This window comes from Mercenaria mercenaria, chromosome 5 (genome assembly GCF_021730395.1).
Source record: "Mercenaria mercenaria strain notata chromosome 5, MADL_Memer_1, whole genome shotgun sequence".
Classification (NCBI taxonomy): domain Eukaryota; kingdom Metazoa; phylum Mollusca; class Bivalvia; order Venerida; family Veneridae; genus Mercenaria; species Mercenaria mercenaria.
The window spans coordinates 25,913,367-25,934,230 of record NC_069365.1 but is presented as its reverse complement, the minus strand read 5'-3'; the positions used below and the strand labels follow the sequence as shown (position 1 = coordinate 25,934,230).

At 35.9% G+C, this 20,864-nt stretch overlaps 1 protein-coding gene across 1 annotated transcript; it reads right to left on the bottom strand.

The window, feature by feature from the left end:
• Nucleotides 1-9,361: 9,361 nt before the first annotated feature.
• Nucleotides 9,362-18,495, bottom strand: LOC123556770 (uncharacterized). Its single transcript, XM_053542971.1, has 3 exons — nt 17,995-18,495; nt 13,888-14,079; nt 9,362-11,649 (listed from the first exon to the last, which is right to left on the bottom strand). The coding sequence occupies exons 1-3, from the start codon at nt 18,416-18,418 to the stop codon at nt 11,021-11,023; spliced, it is 1,245 nt and encodes a 414-aa protein (XP_053398946.1). The 5' UTR covers nt 18,419-18,495; the 3' UTR covers nt 9,362-11,020.
• Nucleotides 18,496-20,864: the final 2,369 nt, after the last annotated feature.

Sequence of the window (20,864 nt, the reverse complement as noted above, 5' to 3'; positions counted from 1 at the left end):
AATGTGAAAGTAGGTCACTAGGTCAAAATCAAGGTCAAATTTCATTTCAGAACATGAAACTATGCATGTGGTCCAAATTTGAAGCCTGTACCTTCAAAAATGTGAAAGTAGGTCACTAGGTCAATGTCAAGGTCAAAGTTTTTTTCAGTGCACAAAACTATGCACGTGGTCCAAATTTGAAGGCTGTAGCTACAGAAATGTGAAAGTAGGTCACTAGGTCAAAATCAAGGTCAACTCATGTCAAGGTTCATCTTGCCACTCAAAACCATACATGTGGTCCAAATCTGAATGTTGTAGGTTATTGACAAGAAGATTTTAAAAGCTTTTCCCTATACAAGTCTATATGAACCATGTGACCCCAGGGCGGGGCCATATTTGACCCTAAGGGGATAATTTGAACAAACTTGGTAGAGAACCACTACATTAAAAATGCCAAAGCCCTAGTCTTTGTGGTTTGGACCAGAAAATTTTTAAAGTTTTTCCCTATATAAGTCTATGTAAACCATGTGACCCCCGGGGCGGGGTCATATTTGACCCTAGGGGGATAATTTGAACAATCTTAGCAGAAGACCACTAAATGATGTCACAAACAAAATATCAAAGCCCTAGGCCCTGTGGTTTTGAACAAGAGGTTTTTCAAAGTTTTTCCCTATACAAGTCTATATAAACCATGTGACCCCCGGGGCGGGGCCATATTAGACCCAAGGGAAAAAATTTGAATCATCTTGGTAGAGGACCACTAGATGATGCTTCATACCAAATATCAAAGCCCTAGGCTCTGTGGTTTTGGACAAGAATATTTTCAAAGTTTTTCCCTATATAAATCTATGTAAATTATAGAAATAAACAAAGGGCCATAACTCATTCAAAAATTGTTGAACCAGTCTGATTTTCAGGGGGACACAACTAGGGTACCAATACATCATTCTGACAAAGTTTGGTCAAAATCCCCCTGGTAGTTTCTGAGGAGATGCGATAACGAGAAATTGTTAACGGAAGGACGGACGGAATGACGGACGGACGGACGGACGGAAGGACGACGGACCACGGACGCAGAGTGATTTGAATAGCCCACCATCTGATGATGGTGGGCTAAAAATGTTAATGATGGACCACAGACACAGGACAATTTAATAGAAAAGAAAATGAAATTTTATTGTAATGTAACTTTGGTGACTTTGTACTATTGAAATATTTTTTCTCTGATATATATCAATATCTCAGGTCAACAAGACCCCCGAAGAGTTTTACCAAAGGAGAATGGTTCCCATACTAGGACTCTGGTTATAGATACCTGTACAAAAATGAATTCCCCATCTTTACAGTATCAAAATGCGACCAATAGCATGAAAACAATTACATAAAATTTATATAACTGACACTCTACTGCATATATAAGGATAATCTTAGTCAAATCGTCACATTGAAAATTCAATTTATTAGAGACAAAGCTATATATTGAACAAGAGAATATCAATCACCCGGGCGTTCTCTAGTTATTGACAGAAAACTGTTTTCAATATCCATGTTACAGTGACAGCCACCGTTGCCAAACCAGACACAAAAAATAAAAGGGATATCTACTGACAACACGTCGTATGAAGATTGATGACTATGTATTTCTACCATTCGCCAATTAGATTCGGTCCTGAGGTCAGTGATCTTAACCTTTGAACCCAAAATCATATACCATATGCGACAATCGTTCTATGAAATTTAACTGCTTAAGGCCTAAGTGTTCTCCAATTGTTAGTCAGAAACCAAATGAACTACAGAAAATATAACCAACCAAATGGCATGCCCAAAACAGTACAAACCATTGTAATATGGATTGTTTATTTCGTTTGGTTTAGCACCATATTAAACACTATTTCAGCTCTGTAAAAGTAATGTCCTGTTCTTTGCAAGTAACTTCCCACTTTTCCATATGAATCATCAAAGGGTTCAGACACAATATCTTCTATCAAAACATCATGCAAAAACACCCTAAGTGGAAGTACTAGATAAATAGTGCAGCTACACGTATTGACTTGCAGTGGTATTAACTTTCACTGGTTGTAGTTTAGAAAATATTTGACTAGCACCATAAGCATATATACCAAAGTCATGCATTTCATTTGTTTGACAAAGACACGAAGTTTCTGTCTAACAGACATATTTTCTTACAAGTGAAATTTCTTGAACACTTAAACAACAATTACAATAATATGTTGTGGTGCAAAATTCTGAGATACCAATGTTCAAAGGAGGCAACCCACTTGAAAGAAAGTTCACACCAAAGTATGCACAAATGCACTAAATACAGAGTCTTGTTTTTTTTTTTTTTTGTTTTTTTTTTTTGTTTTTTTTTTTTTTCTGATACTGAGCAGCAATACAATATTCTAAACAATTCCTGCTACATAGATATATTTTTTGTTGTACATTAACATACGTAATCATGTTTTGACATCCAAAAAATGTCCATTTTTACATGCTAGATTATTAGGACAAAACAAAGATTTCTTTTAGATGAAAAAAATACCAGAGACAGATATTTTCCTCCAAAATGTCTAGCTGTAACAAGGTCAACTGAGTAAAAAAACATATTCTGGTGCAATATTTGCCTTCTATGAAACATTATCATCTCCATATCAATAATATTAAAAGAATGAATTTTTCAACAGTATACTAGCATACTTCAAGGCTAAAAACGAAGTATAGCCGACAGGGAATCTTCCTATATATTGCAGAAGCCACGGCAATAGACTGTATCAATTTAAGAAATAATGTGTTCATTTGTTATCCACCCCACAAGTCTTGAAAGGCATAAGTAAATAGCACCTAAGAATGAGGTGGACATGCCTTACATGTGACATTGCTTTAGTGCATGCCCCATCTTTTTTTATCCAAACAACTGCAAGAATTTTTGAAAGTTTGGTCTCTCTTATTTTATGGGCAATAAATTAGCGCTCTTCAGGCGAAGAGCTGTCTTCAGCAAGAAAGTTTGACTGCATTGCGCAAGCACATTCTCCGCCCACATAATTCATATTCATATCATTAGCATACATAATCAAAAGCACAGAAACTAAAATTTTATTAAAACATTAATGATTTCGGGCATAAATTTTAAGTATTTCGCGTACAAATATTATTTACACATTATTTGTATTTGTAGCACTTGCGTACATGTCGGCACATTTTCCAACTTGAAGTCATTGCTCAAAAAGTCCAACAAATCGATGTCTTCAACAAGTGAAAACTGTCCTGAATTTATTGCTCACTTCTCACTATCAGTCGTTGTCCATAAATGAACTGTGTAACACTTTATTTTGTTCAGCCTGCATATCATCACATTTCCAAATATGGACATAACATATTGCAAAGGCCACAGCAAAAGGTAGAAAAATAGATGATGTAACAATTAGGAGGAGCAATAATTAATGAGGCTCACGTACGTTAGCAATGATATAGCAATAGAAAAGAGAAAACATTGGCAAAATTATGTAAATGTGAATGGGCGAAGTCTGTTAGAGCATATCGAATATTCTTGGTAAATAAGGAAGTTTCAACTGGTCGATACATTCCTTCCTTTGAGCTTCCTTATTTACAAAGAGTATTTAAAATATACTCAAAACCTGTACAATATAAGTTGGACAGAAAATTAAATATGTTATCATTTCTTCTTTTACCGGTAAATGTTGTTACATTGCGATACTTTCTTTTAACAGCCAGCTCAAACCTTTTAAGCCATTGTGAGTTACTGTTAGCCTAAGTTCAATGACAGGAAAGATGATGTGTGCACAAACAATGTGCAACGGAAACTACTGCATATGCCTTTAATAAATTCCCTTTCATATTATATAATAATTCATTTAATCGTTTATGCCCCTAGCGTCGAAGATGCAGGAGACATATAGTGTTTGAACTCTCTTTCCATCCATGCATCTGTCATTCTGTCTGTCCATCACACTTTCATGTATACTCAGCTCCTATAGATTTCATCCAATTCAAACTAGAACTGTCACAGGAGTGACGAATTATACCCCCACAATACGCCCTTGTCACAGAAGTATAGCAAATTTTAAGTTGGAAAGGGGCCATAACTAGATGTCAAAAATTGGTGGTTTGTAGCCAAGTCAAAACTGACCTGTATTTTATGATGTTACACATGCCTTTCATGACTTATTGTCCGCAAACCATGAGTTTGGCAAATTATAAGTTGGAAAGGGCCATAAGTATGTCCAAACAAGAGAACCATGATGGTCCTGAATCACTCACCTGTCCCCACATGACCCAGTTTTGAACTGAGTATGACGTTGTTTTTCCTATTATTTGACATAGTGACCTAGTTTTTGAGCTCATGTGACCCAGTTTTGAACCTGACCTAGATATCATCAAAATAAAAATTCTGACCAATTTTCATGAAGATCCATTGAAAAATATGACCTCTAGAGAGGTCACATGGTTTTTCTATTATTTGACTTAATGACCTAGTTCTTGAAGGCATGTGACCCAGTTTTCAACTTGACCTAGATATCATCAAGTTGAACATTCTCACCAATTTTCATGAAGATCTCTTGAAAAATATGGCCTCTAGTGAGGTCACAAGGTTTTTCTATTTTTAAACCTACTGACCTAGCATTAGACTGCACGTGACCCAGTTTTGAACTTTACCTAGATATCATCAAGCTGAATAATTCAGACCAATTTTCATGAAGATCCATTGAAAAATATGGCCTCTAGAGAGGTCAAAACGTTTTTCTGTTTTAGACCTACTGACCTAGTTTTTGATCGCAGTTGAACCAGTTTCGACCTTGACCTAGATATCATCAAGATGAACATTCAAACCAACTTTCATACAGATCCCATGAAAAATATGGCCTCTAGAGAAGTCACAAGTTTTTTTTTATTATTTGACCTACTGACCTAGTTTTTGACGGCACAAAACCCAGTTTCGAACTTGACCTAGATATTATCAAGATGAACACTCAGACCAATCTTCATGAAGATCCATTCAAAAGTATGGCCTCTAGATAGGTCACAAGGTTTTTCTATTATTTGACCTAATGTCCTAGTTATTGAAGGCATGTGACCCAGTTTTGAACTTGACCTAGATATCATCAAGTTGAACATTCTCACCAATTTTCATGAAGATCTTTTCAAAAATATGGCATCTAGAGAGGTCACAAGGTTTTTCTATTTTTAAACCTACTGACCTAGTTTTTGACTGCACGTGACCCAGTTTTGAACTTTAACTAGATATCATCAAGCTGAACATTCAGACCAATTTTCATGAAGATCCATTGAAAAATATGGCCTCTAGAGAGGTCAAAGGGTTTTTCTTTTTTTAGACCTACTGACCTAGTTTTTGATCGCAGTTGACCCAGTTTCAAACCTGACCTAGATATCATCAAGATGAACATTCAAACCAACTTTCATACATATCCCATGAAAGATATGGCCTCTAGAGAGGTCACAAGGTTTTTTTTATTATTTGATCTACTGACCTAGTTTTTGAAGGCACGTGACCCAGTTTCAAACTTGACCTAGATATTATCAAGGTGAACATTCAGACCAATTTTCATGAAGATCCATTTAAAAGTATGGCCACTAGAGAGGTCACAAGATTTTTCTATTTTTAGACCTACTGACCTAGTTTTTCACCGCAGTTGGACCCAGTTTCAAACTTGACCTAGATATCATCAAGAGATATCATCAAGATGAACATTCAGACCAACTTTTATACAGATCCCATGAAAAATATGGCCTCTAGAGAGGTCACAAGGTTTTTTTTATTATTTGACCTACTGACCTAGTTTTTGATGGCACGTGACCCAGTTTCGAACTTGACCTAGATATCATCAAGGTGAACATTCCGACTAATTTTCATGAAGATCCGTTGAAAAGTATGGCCTCTAGAGAGGTCACAAGATTTTTTCTATTTTTAGACCTACTGACCTAGTTTTGGACGGCACGTGACCCAGTTTCAAACTTCCAAGATATTATCAAGATGAACATTCTGACCAACTTTCATAAAGATCCCATGAAAAATGTGACCTCTAGAGTGGTCACAAGCAAAGTTTACAGACGGACGGATGCATGCACGCACGCACGGACGCTGCGCGATCACAAAAGCTCACCTTGTCACTTTGTGACAGGTATATAGTGACTTCAATGGTGGATGAAGATATTGCCATGGATAGTTGCTTGAATCTGTGTCAAAAATATTAAGTAAAAAAAGAGATAAAGACAGAGTGTATCAAACAAGAGGGCCATGAAGGCCCTGTATCGCTCACCTGACCTATTGACCTAAAGATCATCAAGATTAACATTCTGACAAAGTGTTAACTAGCTATTTCTTTGATTTGTCCCCGTGACCTAGTTTTTGACCTGACATGACCCACATTAGAACTTGACCTAAAGATTATCAAGTTTAACATTCTGACCAAGTTTCATGAAGATACAGTCATAAATGTGGCCTCTAGAGTGTTAACAAGCTTTTCCTTTGATTTGACCTAGTGACCTAGTTTTTGACCCCACATGACCCAGATTTGAACTTGACCTAAAGAGCATCAAGATTAACATTTTGATCAAGTTTCATTAAGATATGGTCATAAATGTGGCCTCTATAGTGTAAACTAGCTTTTCCTTTGATTTGACCGGGTGACCTAGTTTTTGACCCTACATGACCCAGATTCAAACTGGACCTTAAGATCATCAATATTGACATTCTGATCAAGTTTCATGAAGATACAGTCATAAATGCGGCCTCTACAGTGTTAACAAGCTTTTCCTTTGATTTGACCTAGTGACCTAGTTTATGACCCCAGATGACCCAATATCAAACTCGTCCAAGATTTTATTAAGGGTAACATTCTGACCAAGTTTCATTAAGATTGGGCCAAAAATGTGACCTCTAGAGTATTAACAAGCTTTTCCTTCGATTTGACCTGGTGACCTAGTTTTTGATCCTAGATGACCTTATATCAAACTCGTCCAAGATTTTATTCAGGATAACATTCTGACCAAGCTTCATTAAGAGTGGGCCAAAATTGTGATCTCTAGAGTGTTAACAAGCTTTTCCTTTGATCTGACCTGGTGACCTAGTTTTTGATCCCAGATGACCCAATATCAAACTGGTCCAAGATTTTATTGAGGGTAACATTTTGACCAAGTATCATTAAGATTAGGCCAAAAATGTGACATCTAGAGTGTTAACAGTCAAATTGTTGACGACGGACAGACGATGGACAACGGACGACAGACACAGGGTGATCACAAAAGCTCACATTTGAGCACTTCGTGCTCAGGTGAGCTGAAAACTCAAGAAGTATAATTCTATGCAAGAAGCTGGTGTAATTCATGAAATATTGGTGCAAAAGTTATGCACCTTGTTTCACATGATGGTGGTGATGATGTGAAAAAAGTGCTTCAAGTTTGAATCAAATCCTTTTAGTAATAACTGAGATATAGTGAAAATGCATCAAAATTAACCTTTTGAGAAAAGCCCATGTCTTCCACAACTGACTAATCATCTGAATAATAAGTCTGTCCTTGTATACTGTTTGTGGCCTATTGGTATTCACATGTTGGAGTAACCGGTCTACAATGCTTTATTGGTAGTTTTGGTAATTATTTTCAAGGGCCATAATTCCTAAGTGCCTTGGCCGATTTGGCTAGTTATCGAACTTGGCCGAGGACTTATTAGCAAACACATTTTGTTCAAGTGTGGCGAAGATCAGATGAGAAATGATCATAAAGAAATATAGAGTGCAGGCAAGCTTAATGACAAACAGAAACACACACACAGACAGGAGTAAATCAATATGTCTCGCACATCACTGTAAAATACATGTCAGAGTTATGAGACTTGACCCAGTGAGGTTGTTTATTGACCTAGAAAAAGAAAAAATAAGTTTCAAATCTATATGCCTTTTAGTAAAAGCTGTATGTACTTGCATGCAAAACTTTAACCAGAATTTTCTAAGTCCAAAAGGGGGCATAATTTGGCCAAAATGAAGGTCAGAGTTATGGGACTTGCTGCTATCAACTAGTTTTATAACCCCGAAGACACATGTGAGTTTCAATTCAGTATCTGCAAACGGGGGCATAATTTGCCCAAAATACATTTCAGAGTTATGGAACTTGACCCAGTGAGGTTGGTAATTGACCTAGAAAAAGAAAAAATAAGTTTCAAAGCCAATGCCGATGCCAGGGTGAGTAGAATAGCTAGACTATTCTTCGAATAGTCGAGCTAAAAAATGGTAACAGATTTATGCACCTTGTGTCATATAATGTGGATGATATGGTGGAACAACTATTTTAAGTTTGAATCAAGTCCATTTAGTTGTAACTAAGATAGAGTGAAAGTTCACCAAAACTTTAACTTAAAATTCTACGTAAAAAGGGGGATTATTCATGACATATTGGTGCAAGAGTTATGGCCCTTGTGTCATATGATGTGGGCAATGATGCTGAACAACTACCTTCAGTTTGAATCAAATCCATTTAGTAATAACAAAGACAGAGTGAAAGTGCATCAAAACTTCAACCTGAAATTATTAGTAAAAGGGGAGATAATTCATTAAATATTGGTACCAAAGTTATGTATCTTGTGTCAAATGATGTGGGAGATGATGTGGAACAAATATTTTCATTTTGAATCAAATACATTTAGTAACAACTGAGATAGCGTGAAAGTGCATCAACTTTAACTTGAAATTCTAAGTAAAAGTTGAGGAGGGGGGTGGGGGTTGGGGGGGATAATTCAAGAATTATTTCCCTGATGCCATATGATGTGGGTGATGATAAGGAATAACTGTCTTAAGTTTGAAACAAATCCATCAAGTAATTACAGATATAAAGAGAAAGTGCATCAAAACTTTAACCAAGGTGCGGATGCGGAAGGACGCTAATGCCAAATCAGGGTCGAGGACAGCTCTACATACTTCGTATAATCGAGCTAAAAAATGGTTGTTTGTAGCAAAAGTCGAACTTGACCTGTATTTTATTAGGTACACTAGTCTTGTGTACCAAAAATTATTAAAATCTGTCAAGCCTTTCATGAGTTATTGTCCGGAAATCACGAAAAACAGACAGAACGATCGACAAGCTCACTCCTATATACCCCTCAAACTGGGAGTATAATTAAATATCACCAACATAATGTGGATATGCTCATATTATTGGGACACCAAAACAGCACTTTGCCCAAATGGAAAAAATAAAGCACTGCATATCTCAACTGCAGCATTACTCTTTTGTAATGCAATCAAATAACCATACCATTATATGGCTATATATACAAAATTTATACTTTGGTTTGAATTCAGGAAATACACAATTGTTAATTACCTTTTTATATTGATCAATATAAATAATCTCACTTTAAATATATTTTTATTCTTAAATTAGTAGGAACATTGAAACCAACACATCTATTGTACTTTATACCTAATATAAAAGGGAAGAAGTCATATGTACCAAAAAGAAAACTTGTGTTCCTGTGTTCTTGACGTCTGAGCTTGAGCTGCAAAGTTCAGTCATGTACATGGCACATTATCTAGTAATGGTGAATATTTATGAGAAGTTGTTTGAACATCTATTTATGTATCACAGTGTAAAAAAAACTGTATTAAAAAAGATAACCAAAACTAATTCTATCTCCAAATGTGGCCTTGGCCTTATAGCTATGGGTCTGAGTCTTGCATGCCATACATTGATTTGTTATGGTGACTTATCAAATAACTTGAATATCCATTCATGCATACCAGTTAATCACTGGACAAAAAAAAACTACCCAAAGTCTTTGACCTCCAAGTGTGACCTCGACCTTTGAATGTAGTTGTATCTTATGGCTGACATGTCATCTAATTAACAAATAATCAAGGCCTTCGAGTTGTTTATCGTCTAATTTACCACGGTTCAGAGTTCAGATGCGTAGGGATTGAACCACGAGGGCGTTAGCCCGAGTGGTTAAATGCTGAAGCATCTGAACGATGAACCGTGGTAAATTAGACGATAAATAACAAGAAGGCATTGATTGTTTTCATTCTGACATGCTCATTGATATATTTTAATAGATATTATACTGGACTTCATTTACGCGAGGAGTAATGTATCGGACGTCATCCGGCTTTTTGACGTCATAATTGACGTCATAATGCTCTCTTACCGGTCCGCGCGTCAACCGTTGTTTATTGCAGAATATATAGAGCTTGATTTCCTTCTTTGTTTAACTGGAAATCAAACCGAGTCATGTTAGAATTATGGGTAATATTTGTAGTAAGTAATTTTCAAATCCAGTTATCATGTTTATGAATGGCAGAGCTATGAACCAGATACAAAACATACACTGTTAACCTTTGAGCTCCAAGTCAGACCCTGACCTTGGAGCTATGGTTCTGGGTTTGGCATGCAACACATTACTTCGTGATAGGCAACAGGTGTACAAAGTCATTTCAAATCTTTTGATAAATGGCAGTTTTGAACCAGAAAACAAGAGTGGCAAATGGATGAATGCAGTCCATTTCTATTTAAAAAGTTGGGGACAATAACCACTCTTCTTAAGATTGTGCATAAAAGATTAACAACTGTATTATTTTTCTCCTCCTAACAAAAGTGGCCTTCTCATAATCATTTATACTGTCAGAACAAATATAGATGTAATTTGACAAATTGTTCCCCATTCAAAAACTGGATGTAAAACTGAAAAACCAACTTCCTAACAAATAGCTAGAAAACCATGTATACAAGGATCCCATTGTCATCCAATGGGGCTTATTTAACTAAAATCATCTGTTTCACTTTTTCAGTGTTTATAAACAAAATCCAATTAATTAATAGATTTTTGCTTTTAAAAATGGAAAGACAAGGTAAAACCAATTTCCTCTTATACTGAGCATAGTTACTTCAACATTTTTATACTTCTGTGAATGATTATTCCAAATAACTTTGACATTTTGGCACAGTGACATAACCAAAGACAATGATCAATCCATCTGCTTCAGCACTGACATATATCAGGTAATTGCTGTAGTCTTCAAATCTGTCCGAGGCTTGGAACTAATGGCTCATCAAACAGCACATCATAAACATACTTTGGAGGCTCTGTGTCTTTAGATTTATTTCTAACACCCCCAAACTGTAATTCATATTTATATTTATCTTGAACTGGCTGGCTCATAGTTTTCAAAAAATCTGCAGTGAATCCTGTGTTTTTAATACTTTTACCTATCCCTGAGCCAAGAATAGGGTAGTTCATGCATAACCAAAGGGCAATAACTGTAGCATAATATAATCCCCCATCTTCATCTCCAAACAATTCAAAAGGATGCAGGTTTTTCATTAGTATGTCATGATCAGGATCATAGAAATATATCACAGCTTGTTCTCTGGACATTCCAATACTTGGAATAAGAAAATGTTTAAAGTCTGTTGAGTGTAATTTTCTTTGAAGGAAAGCAAACACAATTGCCTGTGACACCAACTGCTGTTCCCTATGGTGTAGAGTAGACTGGTCAGCACTTATATCAAAACTGGACTGTTCATTCGAAAAAGAGAATTGTTTTCCTTCAATTTTGTCTTCATCATAATTGTGAAGAAAATTCACGGGTATATTTTGAATTCCCAACATTGCATCAACATTCCCATGCCATACTGATTCACTGCCTGAAACATAAAATAAAAAGATATCGTAACAATTCTTGTAACAACGTCAACACCTGATCAGTCACAATTCTTTGAATGAATCTTCAGTTTAATTTGTGAAACTGTGAGCCCGGCATTATTAACAGCTATTGTCAATACCATTCAACATTAACGTAGCCAGATAACTTTAAGAGGGAATCAACATTTCTGACTCAAGAATTCTTGCAATCTTTGACAACAAGTACACTGAGACTTCAATGCAAATATATACTGGTATTCAGCACACATCAAGGTGTTCAAAACCTCAATTTTATATCAATCAGTTAAATTTCAGGCAATTTTTCTAAGCAAGGTGTCTTACTGAACATGCTTTGACCAAACTCTTCTTAAAGCTGTTATTACAGGTATATGTTTTAAGGCTTACACTTAAAGGCTTGTTTACTCTTCAGTCAAGTATCTCTCCTAAAAGCATCATCTCTCCTAACAAGCATCACAGGCTACTAGTTTTGTTAAGTGAGTGTTTGTGTTTGGTTTGAGCATCTTCTTCAACAATTTTTCAGTCAGCAGCAGTGAGCACAATGCCACACTTGCTTCCTCACTGGAATATTATGCTATTGAGAAGATACATGATACCAAACCCAGACCACATGCAACCATCACATAACTGAACACCATATACTAAGCATTTATTGATAGTAATATTTCTTGTGAGGGTGGGGGGATAAACATCGCACCAACATAATTCAGGTCATATGGTGACTTTTCAGCTTTGATGGTAAAGGACCACCAACCTTCCATAGGCCAACTGGATGGCTATTTTCAGTCTCAAGTCATCTGATATAGCCTTAACAACGGGTGTTCTTCTGGCCATAGGCAATCATCCTATGAAGGTTAATGGCTAAAGGCTATAATCTTTGAGATACTGACCCCTGAACCTACAAACATTAAACTGACCATAAGCAATCAGTATGAAAAGTTTGGAGAATGTAACCCAAATCTGTTCAATTTTTCTGCAGATACAATTTTCACTCTACAGGTTGTTACCTTGACCTTTGACATGAGGTTTTCAACTTGATAACAAGAGTGCCAAACTGTCACAATATATGCCCGTCAATGCAAATTACTCTTTTAACTTTTTAAACATACTCTATTTACTGAGCAGTTCTAAACTTAGACTAATTAAAGGGTCATATCTCTAGAGCAATGAAGACTGTGACTAAGTGTGGCTAGCAATGGATAAGAACTGCTTAAGTTCCAAAGCAATTTTAAATTTTTTTCAGTAATTCAAGGGGCATAACTCAAAACAGACTGGCAATATTCGGCTGGTTATTGATCTTGTCTGAGATATTATGCCCATGATGTGATCAAGTTACCAAATATTGGACAAGAACTACTCAAGTCAACTACTCTGTCAACTTTTGCAATTTTTAGTTCTTCAAGGGTGGTAAATGCAGGGCCACACGGCAATCCATATAGTTATCAAACTAGCTCAGAAACACTGTAAACCAGTAATTGGACACTGGATAAGAAATTCTCAAGTTAGAGAGCAAACACTGTCAATTGTTACAGTTTTGATTGATTCAAGGCCTGCAACTTCAAAGTGACTTATCTATATAATATTCAAACCTGGCAGAAATATTAACCCCATATACACTGTGACCATGTTTGGTTAACAATGGGTAAAAACTGCTTATGTTATAGAGCAGACACTGTCAATTTTCACAATTTGAGAGATTCAAGGGCTGTAACTACAGAGTGACTCGAGTAATACAGCTGATATTCAAGCCTGGAAGAGATATTATGCCATTGTGACCAAGTTTGGTGAAGATTAGATAAGAACTGCTCAAGTTAGAAACACCTGCTAAATTTCTCAAATTGACTGGTCCATCATTCAATTTGGGCAGTACCATTTATTATTGGAAGGTGTGTTCACTGAAAATGTACTGAATGAATAGCAAACAGTGCAGACCGTGATAAGCCTGCACAGATGAACAGGTTGGTCTTGGTCTGTACTGATCGCAAAGGCAGAATCACTTACCGCCAGCAGACTAAAGCTTAAGGACAATATAATGCAACAGAGACATTGAGGATCCAGCTAGTGATATAATTTGACCAAATTATTATGCCCATTAACTCAAAGGTTTCAGAGTACTCTTGACGAAATCTGCAATGAACAGACAGAGAAACTGAACAAAATAGCTAGTATGTTTCCATGAGAAGACATATAATACTTAAATTTTTCATCATATTAGTACTAACCCAAACTTGTATCACCATAGTCCGCTGTTATTCCTTCACTGTGACTACACTGTGTTTCCTTTAATTTGGAGTTATGGTCAATCAAGTATGACTGGTTTACTGACAGTTCTTTCAGGTAGTGATGTAACAGCTGAAGTGACCAAACTAGTTCTTGTTTATTCTCCTCAGCAAGTCGCAGTCTCTGTGAAACATCTGTAAATAAATTGCAAATAGGATTGAAATATACTGTTATACATGTATGTTTACATTACATTTAATTGTCAAACAGACATAAAAACAACTATCTGTGTGCCTGAACTCTAGTCTGTAAATTTACAAACTTTTATAAATACAACTTTTGCATTTACACTACATGATGCTACCAACAGTCTTAATGAATTTTCACTAGAGTGCAAAATTCAGTTATAAGAAGACATAAATAACTGGGCAAAGTTGTTATGATGCTCACCTGTACAGATTGATAAAGTAAGAAACTAATAACAAAATCAGTGAAAAGATCATCTGGAAGCCTACAATGCAACCAAGCAACAAAATAACAATCTCTATTTGATTTAGTCTGTTTGCTTGCTTAAACAGATATACAAATTTCCTTAGAACTTTGACTTTGACAAAAGAACAGTTCCCTGTGACAAATCACAATGGAACATCTCCTTAAAGTTATGGCACTTTCACAGCAGAACATTTTCCTAGAGTAATAACATTTTGACAATGTACAATTTCCATTAAGTTATGGCATTATGACAACTGAACCTTTCCTTACAGTCATGACATTTGACAATAATAGTACATTTTCTTAGAGTAATGGTACTTTGACAATAAAACAGTTTTCTGGAATTCCAAGAGTAAAGGTACTGTGACATTGGAACAGTTTTCTGGAATTCCAAGAGTAAAGGCACTGTGACATTGGAACAGTTTTCTGGAATTCCAAGAGTAAAGGCACTGTGACATTGGAACAGTTTTCTGGAATTCCAAGAGTAAAGGCACTGTGACATTGGAACAGTTTTCTGGAATTCCAAGAGTAAAGGCACTGTGACATTGGAACAGTTTTCTGGAATTCCAAGAGTAAAGGTACTGTGACATTGGAACAGTTTTCTGGAATTCCAAGAGTAAAGGTACTTTGACAATAAAACAGTTTCCTTGAATTCAAAGAGTAAAGGTACTGTGACAATGGAACAGTTCCCTGGAATTCCAAGAGTAAAGGTACTTTGACAATAAAACAGTTTCCTTGAATTCAAAGAGTAAAGGTACTGTGACAATGGAACAGTTCCCTAGATTCACACTTTGAGTAATGCCACTTTGACAATAGAACATTTCCTTAAGAGAGAATGTACTTATAGACAATGGAACATTTCCCTAAAGTCATGGCATTTAGACAATATAATATTTCCCATGAAGTAATGGCACTTTGACAACTGAACGTTTAGACTAACCGTTCATAAGAACTTGACCTTTGGTCTTGCATGGGACTTGTCTCCTTGTAACCGACAACTAGGGTGGCCTTACGAAACCGACCCTCAAACAAGACACAGTCATCATCTTGTGGTAAATGCTTGTGCAATTTGAATACCCAGTCCATTTATACAAAAGTGATAGATGACCTTTGACCTCTAAGTGACCTTGACCTTTGACCTCGGAGACTTGCAAATGACATTTTATCTATTTATGGTGAATGCATTAGCCAAGTGATTCAAATAGCCACCTATTTAAATAACATTTGTAGACCTGACAAGAAAAATGACCTTAAAGTGTCTTGTATGCGACATATTGAACTTGAATTGGATCAAAGACTTTCTCTGCACATAAAACTGTAAACGATACTAAATGTCTCTTTTTCTGCAAAGTACAGCAAGCTGAGATTTTTGTGCACTTGTGTGAAACTCAAGGCCTCCATTGAGCCTCAGAAAGTTGTAGTCATTTTTTGAGAGAAACTGACAAACTGAAGATGAATTGCTGAAATTTGACCTTATTTTAATAAAATTCTTGTCGCCACTTTCAAAAATCTGCAGCCAGTTCTTTGAATTTGTTGCATTTGGCTACATTGGCGAATGGCAGAGGAGGGCCTGAAAGTGTGTATGATGAATTTCGTTACTGTATCTGTACAGAACTATGCACTGTAAGAATGCTACATACAGTGCTACATATGATGCAATAAATGATTTGTCAGGGCTGAAGCGTGAAGACCTTAATTGATTGCCATTTAAAAGCTATTGTTTGGTGTTTGAAAAAATTACTAAATGAAAATTCTGTAAACGTGGGAGCCTTACTGCAAGAGTATGGATTGGTATCCCTAGTCTTACTCATTTGGCTTATCTGTCAGGATGACCTCATGATCTGATGTTTTATATCTAACAGGGCCTCCTCTGGGTTTTTCATACTTGTCGCCACCCTTTTCGCCAAATTAAAAAGGTTGGAGCCACAGCCAAAGTTATGAGCCACTTATTTCTCTCAGTTGGCTGTCATAGTGTGCATAGGGAAATTAATTATTGTAAATAATTACATTTAATAGGAATAATAACAATGTGTATTGAACAATTGTAAAAGTAAATACAAAATGAAAAGTTCAATTTCTAAATTTTAAGTAGAATATAACTTAAACTGTCATGAAATTTCTATAATCCATACACTGTCTTTTATTTACATTATTTTCCAAAGTTTCTGAACATTTTAAAGAAATAAGCCAAGATACCAACTGAGTCCATTGTCATTGTGGTTTTGTTTTCACACCCATTGTTAAAATCTTGACAAGTTTTAATTTATTAATATTAATCTTGATTTAACTGAAGAATTAGAAAATTATCTTAAATATTAGCAAAAAGTAACAAACTTGTAAGTTAATATGTATCTTTCGTACTAATCAAAAATTTGTCATATATAACTGCATGTCACAAACATACATGTCAGTCTTTTTGTTAAAACCCAAACACATTAAGTATGCCGTAATTGTCGTTTTGGTGAATCCTCAGCAAACTTCAAATAAACAAGTTGGCAGATGTTTTTATAAATGATTGAATATCAATTCACACATATTTACACAATTATCGTCTCAAAGTGTCACCCAACATAGCCGAAAACATCAATAGCCGAATCAACAAACCACCTAGACTGTTTATTGATTTTATTTACAACCAGCGCCTAGGTAAACACATGTATCGAGAACCAATTCTTGATTGCTTATATCATTACGGAAAAAACATGAACGACCCCAAAAATAATATGCACCACTCATTTTCGCCAATTCGCAAAATTTAGCGCCAAAATTTTAGTATTATCGCAAATGGCGACATTGGCGATCGACAGCGGAAGCCCTGTCTATCATCCCTCTAAGCCTTAACAGTATCAGTATTTTACTGTTAGGAAAACGAAGATTTTAAAGATAAAAAAGTCATAAAATTCTGGTCAGACTGACTTTGTCCAATAAACTGAACATTAATATTCATGTAGAAACTTCAAATCGGTTGAATATAACTCAAAATTTTAAAAGTGACTTAAACCTTTGGAAATATGATGTGAACAGGTGCGAGGATTTACCGGTTTCTACCCTGACACGGAGTTCAATACACAGCAGACTGCAAATGACACTAAATTGCAGAAATAAAACACAAAATCTACGTCAGAAAATGTCTGCCGGGCTTTTTTATGATTTAATGTCAACATAATTTCATTATCAAAGATGTAATCAGTAAAAATACATTGAACATTAACCAGAAAACATTCCCAATAGACTTCATTGTAGATTTCGTAACAGAAATATGCATCGGACAGTGATAATTAAATAAGCAAACTTTTTATCTTGATTTTCAAAAATAACCACATGCTCTGAACTTTAGACTGCCGTCATGATTAGTTTCTTATGAGAGACTTCGCAAGATGTTGTGGTTTAACACTGCTTAGTTAACCAAATGGGGTTTCACCATAACTTAATGGATGGGACCATCAGAAAAAAAACAGTGTCAGTTAAGTTTTGTTAGCCAAAAACTAGGACAGTGACAGATATCACGACATTCACGCTCGGGACGCTGTCCCCAAAATGTCCTATTATTTATTTAGACTAGCGTATCCCTAGACACTTCCTTGAGTAATACCGGTCATCATCACAAAAAAACTCACTTGGTATTTTGGGCACGAAATCAATCAATCTTTTAAGAGCCTCTAATCTTGAAGAATCTTTTGGCACATTGCTCCAATTCTGAAGGAAGTTTTCCAGAATTTTGATTCCCGGATGAAATATACTTGCAAAGCCAAACCGCTTCCTTCTTATTTTCAACTCTACCTCTGGTTCTATGCTGGTCTGCAGACGACAAGTAGCATTCGAAAACGATGCAACATCCTCAGCATTACTGCCTTTTATTTTTAGAAATATCAAACTACTCTCTTCATGATATTTCAAAGAGTTAATGGCATATGTCAATTTCAAGGTGTCTTCTTCTGTTAGTTTCTGCAGTGCAGGAACTGCGCCGTAAGATCTTTGACTGAGGAATAAATGACCTTTTATATAACGCGATAACACAGTCTTAAACGTGGACATAGTCATTATGATTTCACTTTTTGTTCACTTTGAGTTTGTTTACATTTTGCACATTTTCTCTGGAACGATAATAACCGAGTATTACCAAATGAACTTAGGTTAGTGACCACAAGTATTTGCCAACCCCAAAACGGTATAAGATCACTATTAAATAAAACTTTACACAGTCAAAATCTTGATCCTTAGCTGCCGTTGCATTTGCTGTATATTTGACTATGTTTTACGGACTACTCAGGAAAATCAATTGCAATCCAGTCCAATTTGATAAGGAGAAACACTTAAAGCAGAGAGAAACAATGTTGTTCCCTAGGTATGCTATGTTCCATATTAGATAGAGTAAAGTTATTCAGGTATACAAAGAGCTATAAGTTCAAGCTAGTTTTAAGTATTTTCATTTTAATCGAAATTCATATTCAATCGCCCAGTTTTTGGTTACATTTGCTACCCGAAACATTTAACACTTCAGTTGCTTTCCCATAGTGGTTTATATACAGCAAATACAGCAGCAGCTAAGGATCCAGATTTTGATAAAATATAACGTAAAAGTTCTGGAATAATTGAGTTCGTTCTTAAGAATATCAAAATCTCTGGACCCAAAATCTCTTAAACTAGAATGGGGAGGTTCTACTCATATCAAACATACACACAGTAATCAAATACTGTTTGAATGAATAAAATTATAAAAATGAACCTGCAGGGAATATCCAGATTTGCTGCAAAAAGTCCAAATAAGATTTTTGAGCGTTTTATAAGCCTTTTTATAGGGCCTGCAAAACCACAACGTGTGTAGAATTGCAGGGGTGTGTCCGAATCAGCCCTTTGTCCACTTGTAATAAGATATAGAAATTCGATTTATAGGCCCTAACTTTGAAATAAAAGTCTAATATATCAATTCTTTTCATGAGGCCTGCTTACACTGTCATCATGAAAGTATATCTACAGCTTTTAAACACAAACTGAATAAAACAGACATCAAGATACACGATGCAAACAATCCATTATGATTGGACCTTTACATGTTCCTTTATTATTAATTGCACATGCTGTTTTATTGTCGCTCACAATGTAGCAACATTCTTTTACTAGCTAATAATGGGCTCAATCCGAGGAAAATTGTACAAGTGGCAAAACTTCTAGATGATTTACCGGCATCATAGAAATGTATCCAGACCATGGTGTGCATATAAAATCTCCATTATAGAAACCTCTCGCTTCTGTTTTACACATGTCACTGTTCCCTGTTCAAACACTGCTTCAACATAGACTTGATTTCGCATAAGTTTTCATAGGGCTCACCACTTGTCATAGAAATTGAGTCCAAGGAAATATTTAAAAACACTATTTTGTGTATTGATCTGTCGACAAATTTGTAGTTTACGACTGATCCAACTTCTCTTAAAGGTCTGAGTAAGGTTGCTAATGTTTGATCATATTCATCATGTTTTTGCAATGAAAAGAATATTGCTGTTGTCTTTACATCTTCGATCCTTTACCATAATTTCTCTCACACGCTGTGTTATAATATTAAATATTTCAGTGAATGACGCAGAAGCTTGTCACATAGATGTTGGCTGTCCACTTTGCATAACAAATAATTATCTGTAACCGCCTCGGTAGCCTAGTGGTAGAGCGTCTGTTCGAGAGCGGGAGGTCGTGGGTTCGATCCCCGGCCGCGTCATACCAAAGACGTTAAAAATGGCACCAGTACCTCCCTTGCTTGGCGCTCATCATTAAAAAGGGGAAACTGGCCTCTTTTTTCATACCCTCGTGGCGATGAATGAGGTGTCGAGAGTGATTAATAAAAGTTGTAGAATTTCCTTCACAATCTACCTAAAATAAATTATGTATAAACTATAAACTAAATGATTATCTACCACCCTATGGTTTTGAGTGACGGTCTTGTTCAAAACTTATATATATCAGCATAGCCTGCAGCAATAATGTGTTTCAGTGAGCGAATGTCACCGAGGGTCTTGTTCAAAACTTATATATATCAGCATAGCCTGCAGCAATAATGTGTTTCAGTGAGCGAATGTCACCGAGGATTATTTATAAAAGATCAGAGTTGCACAATATTGGACAATACCAAGTGCACAAAAGAGACCTACTCCTACGATTATCAAAACATTGAAAGAGTTTCGATTAATGCCATATAGAGAGACTCGAGGTTGGAAAAATCAGATTAGACGAGCACGGGACACTAACAATGGGATAAATGATAATAACTTAAATTGATACGGATAAAACCTGAAAATTGTACATTAGTAAGGGGCAGAAAAACATCAAGATTAGTTCAATCAATACACGATCAGTGAAAAATAAAACACTCTCCATATGTGACTTACAAATGAATTCGACATTTGTGCCATAGATGAAACTTGGCTCTGTAGCTCTTTTGACAAAGCGTGCATCAGCGAACTCATGCCCGACGGTTATAAAATGAAACATGTCC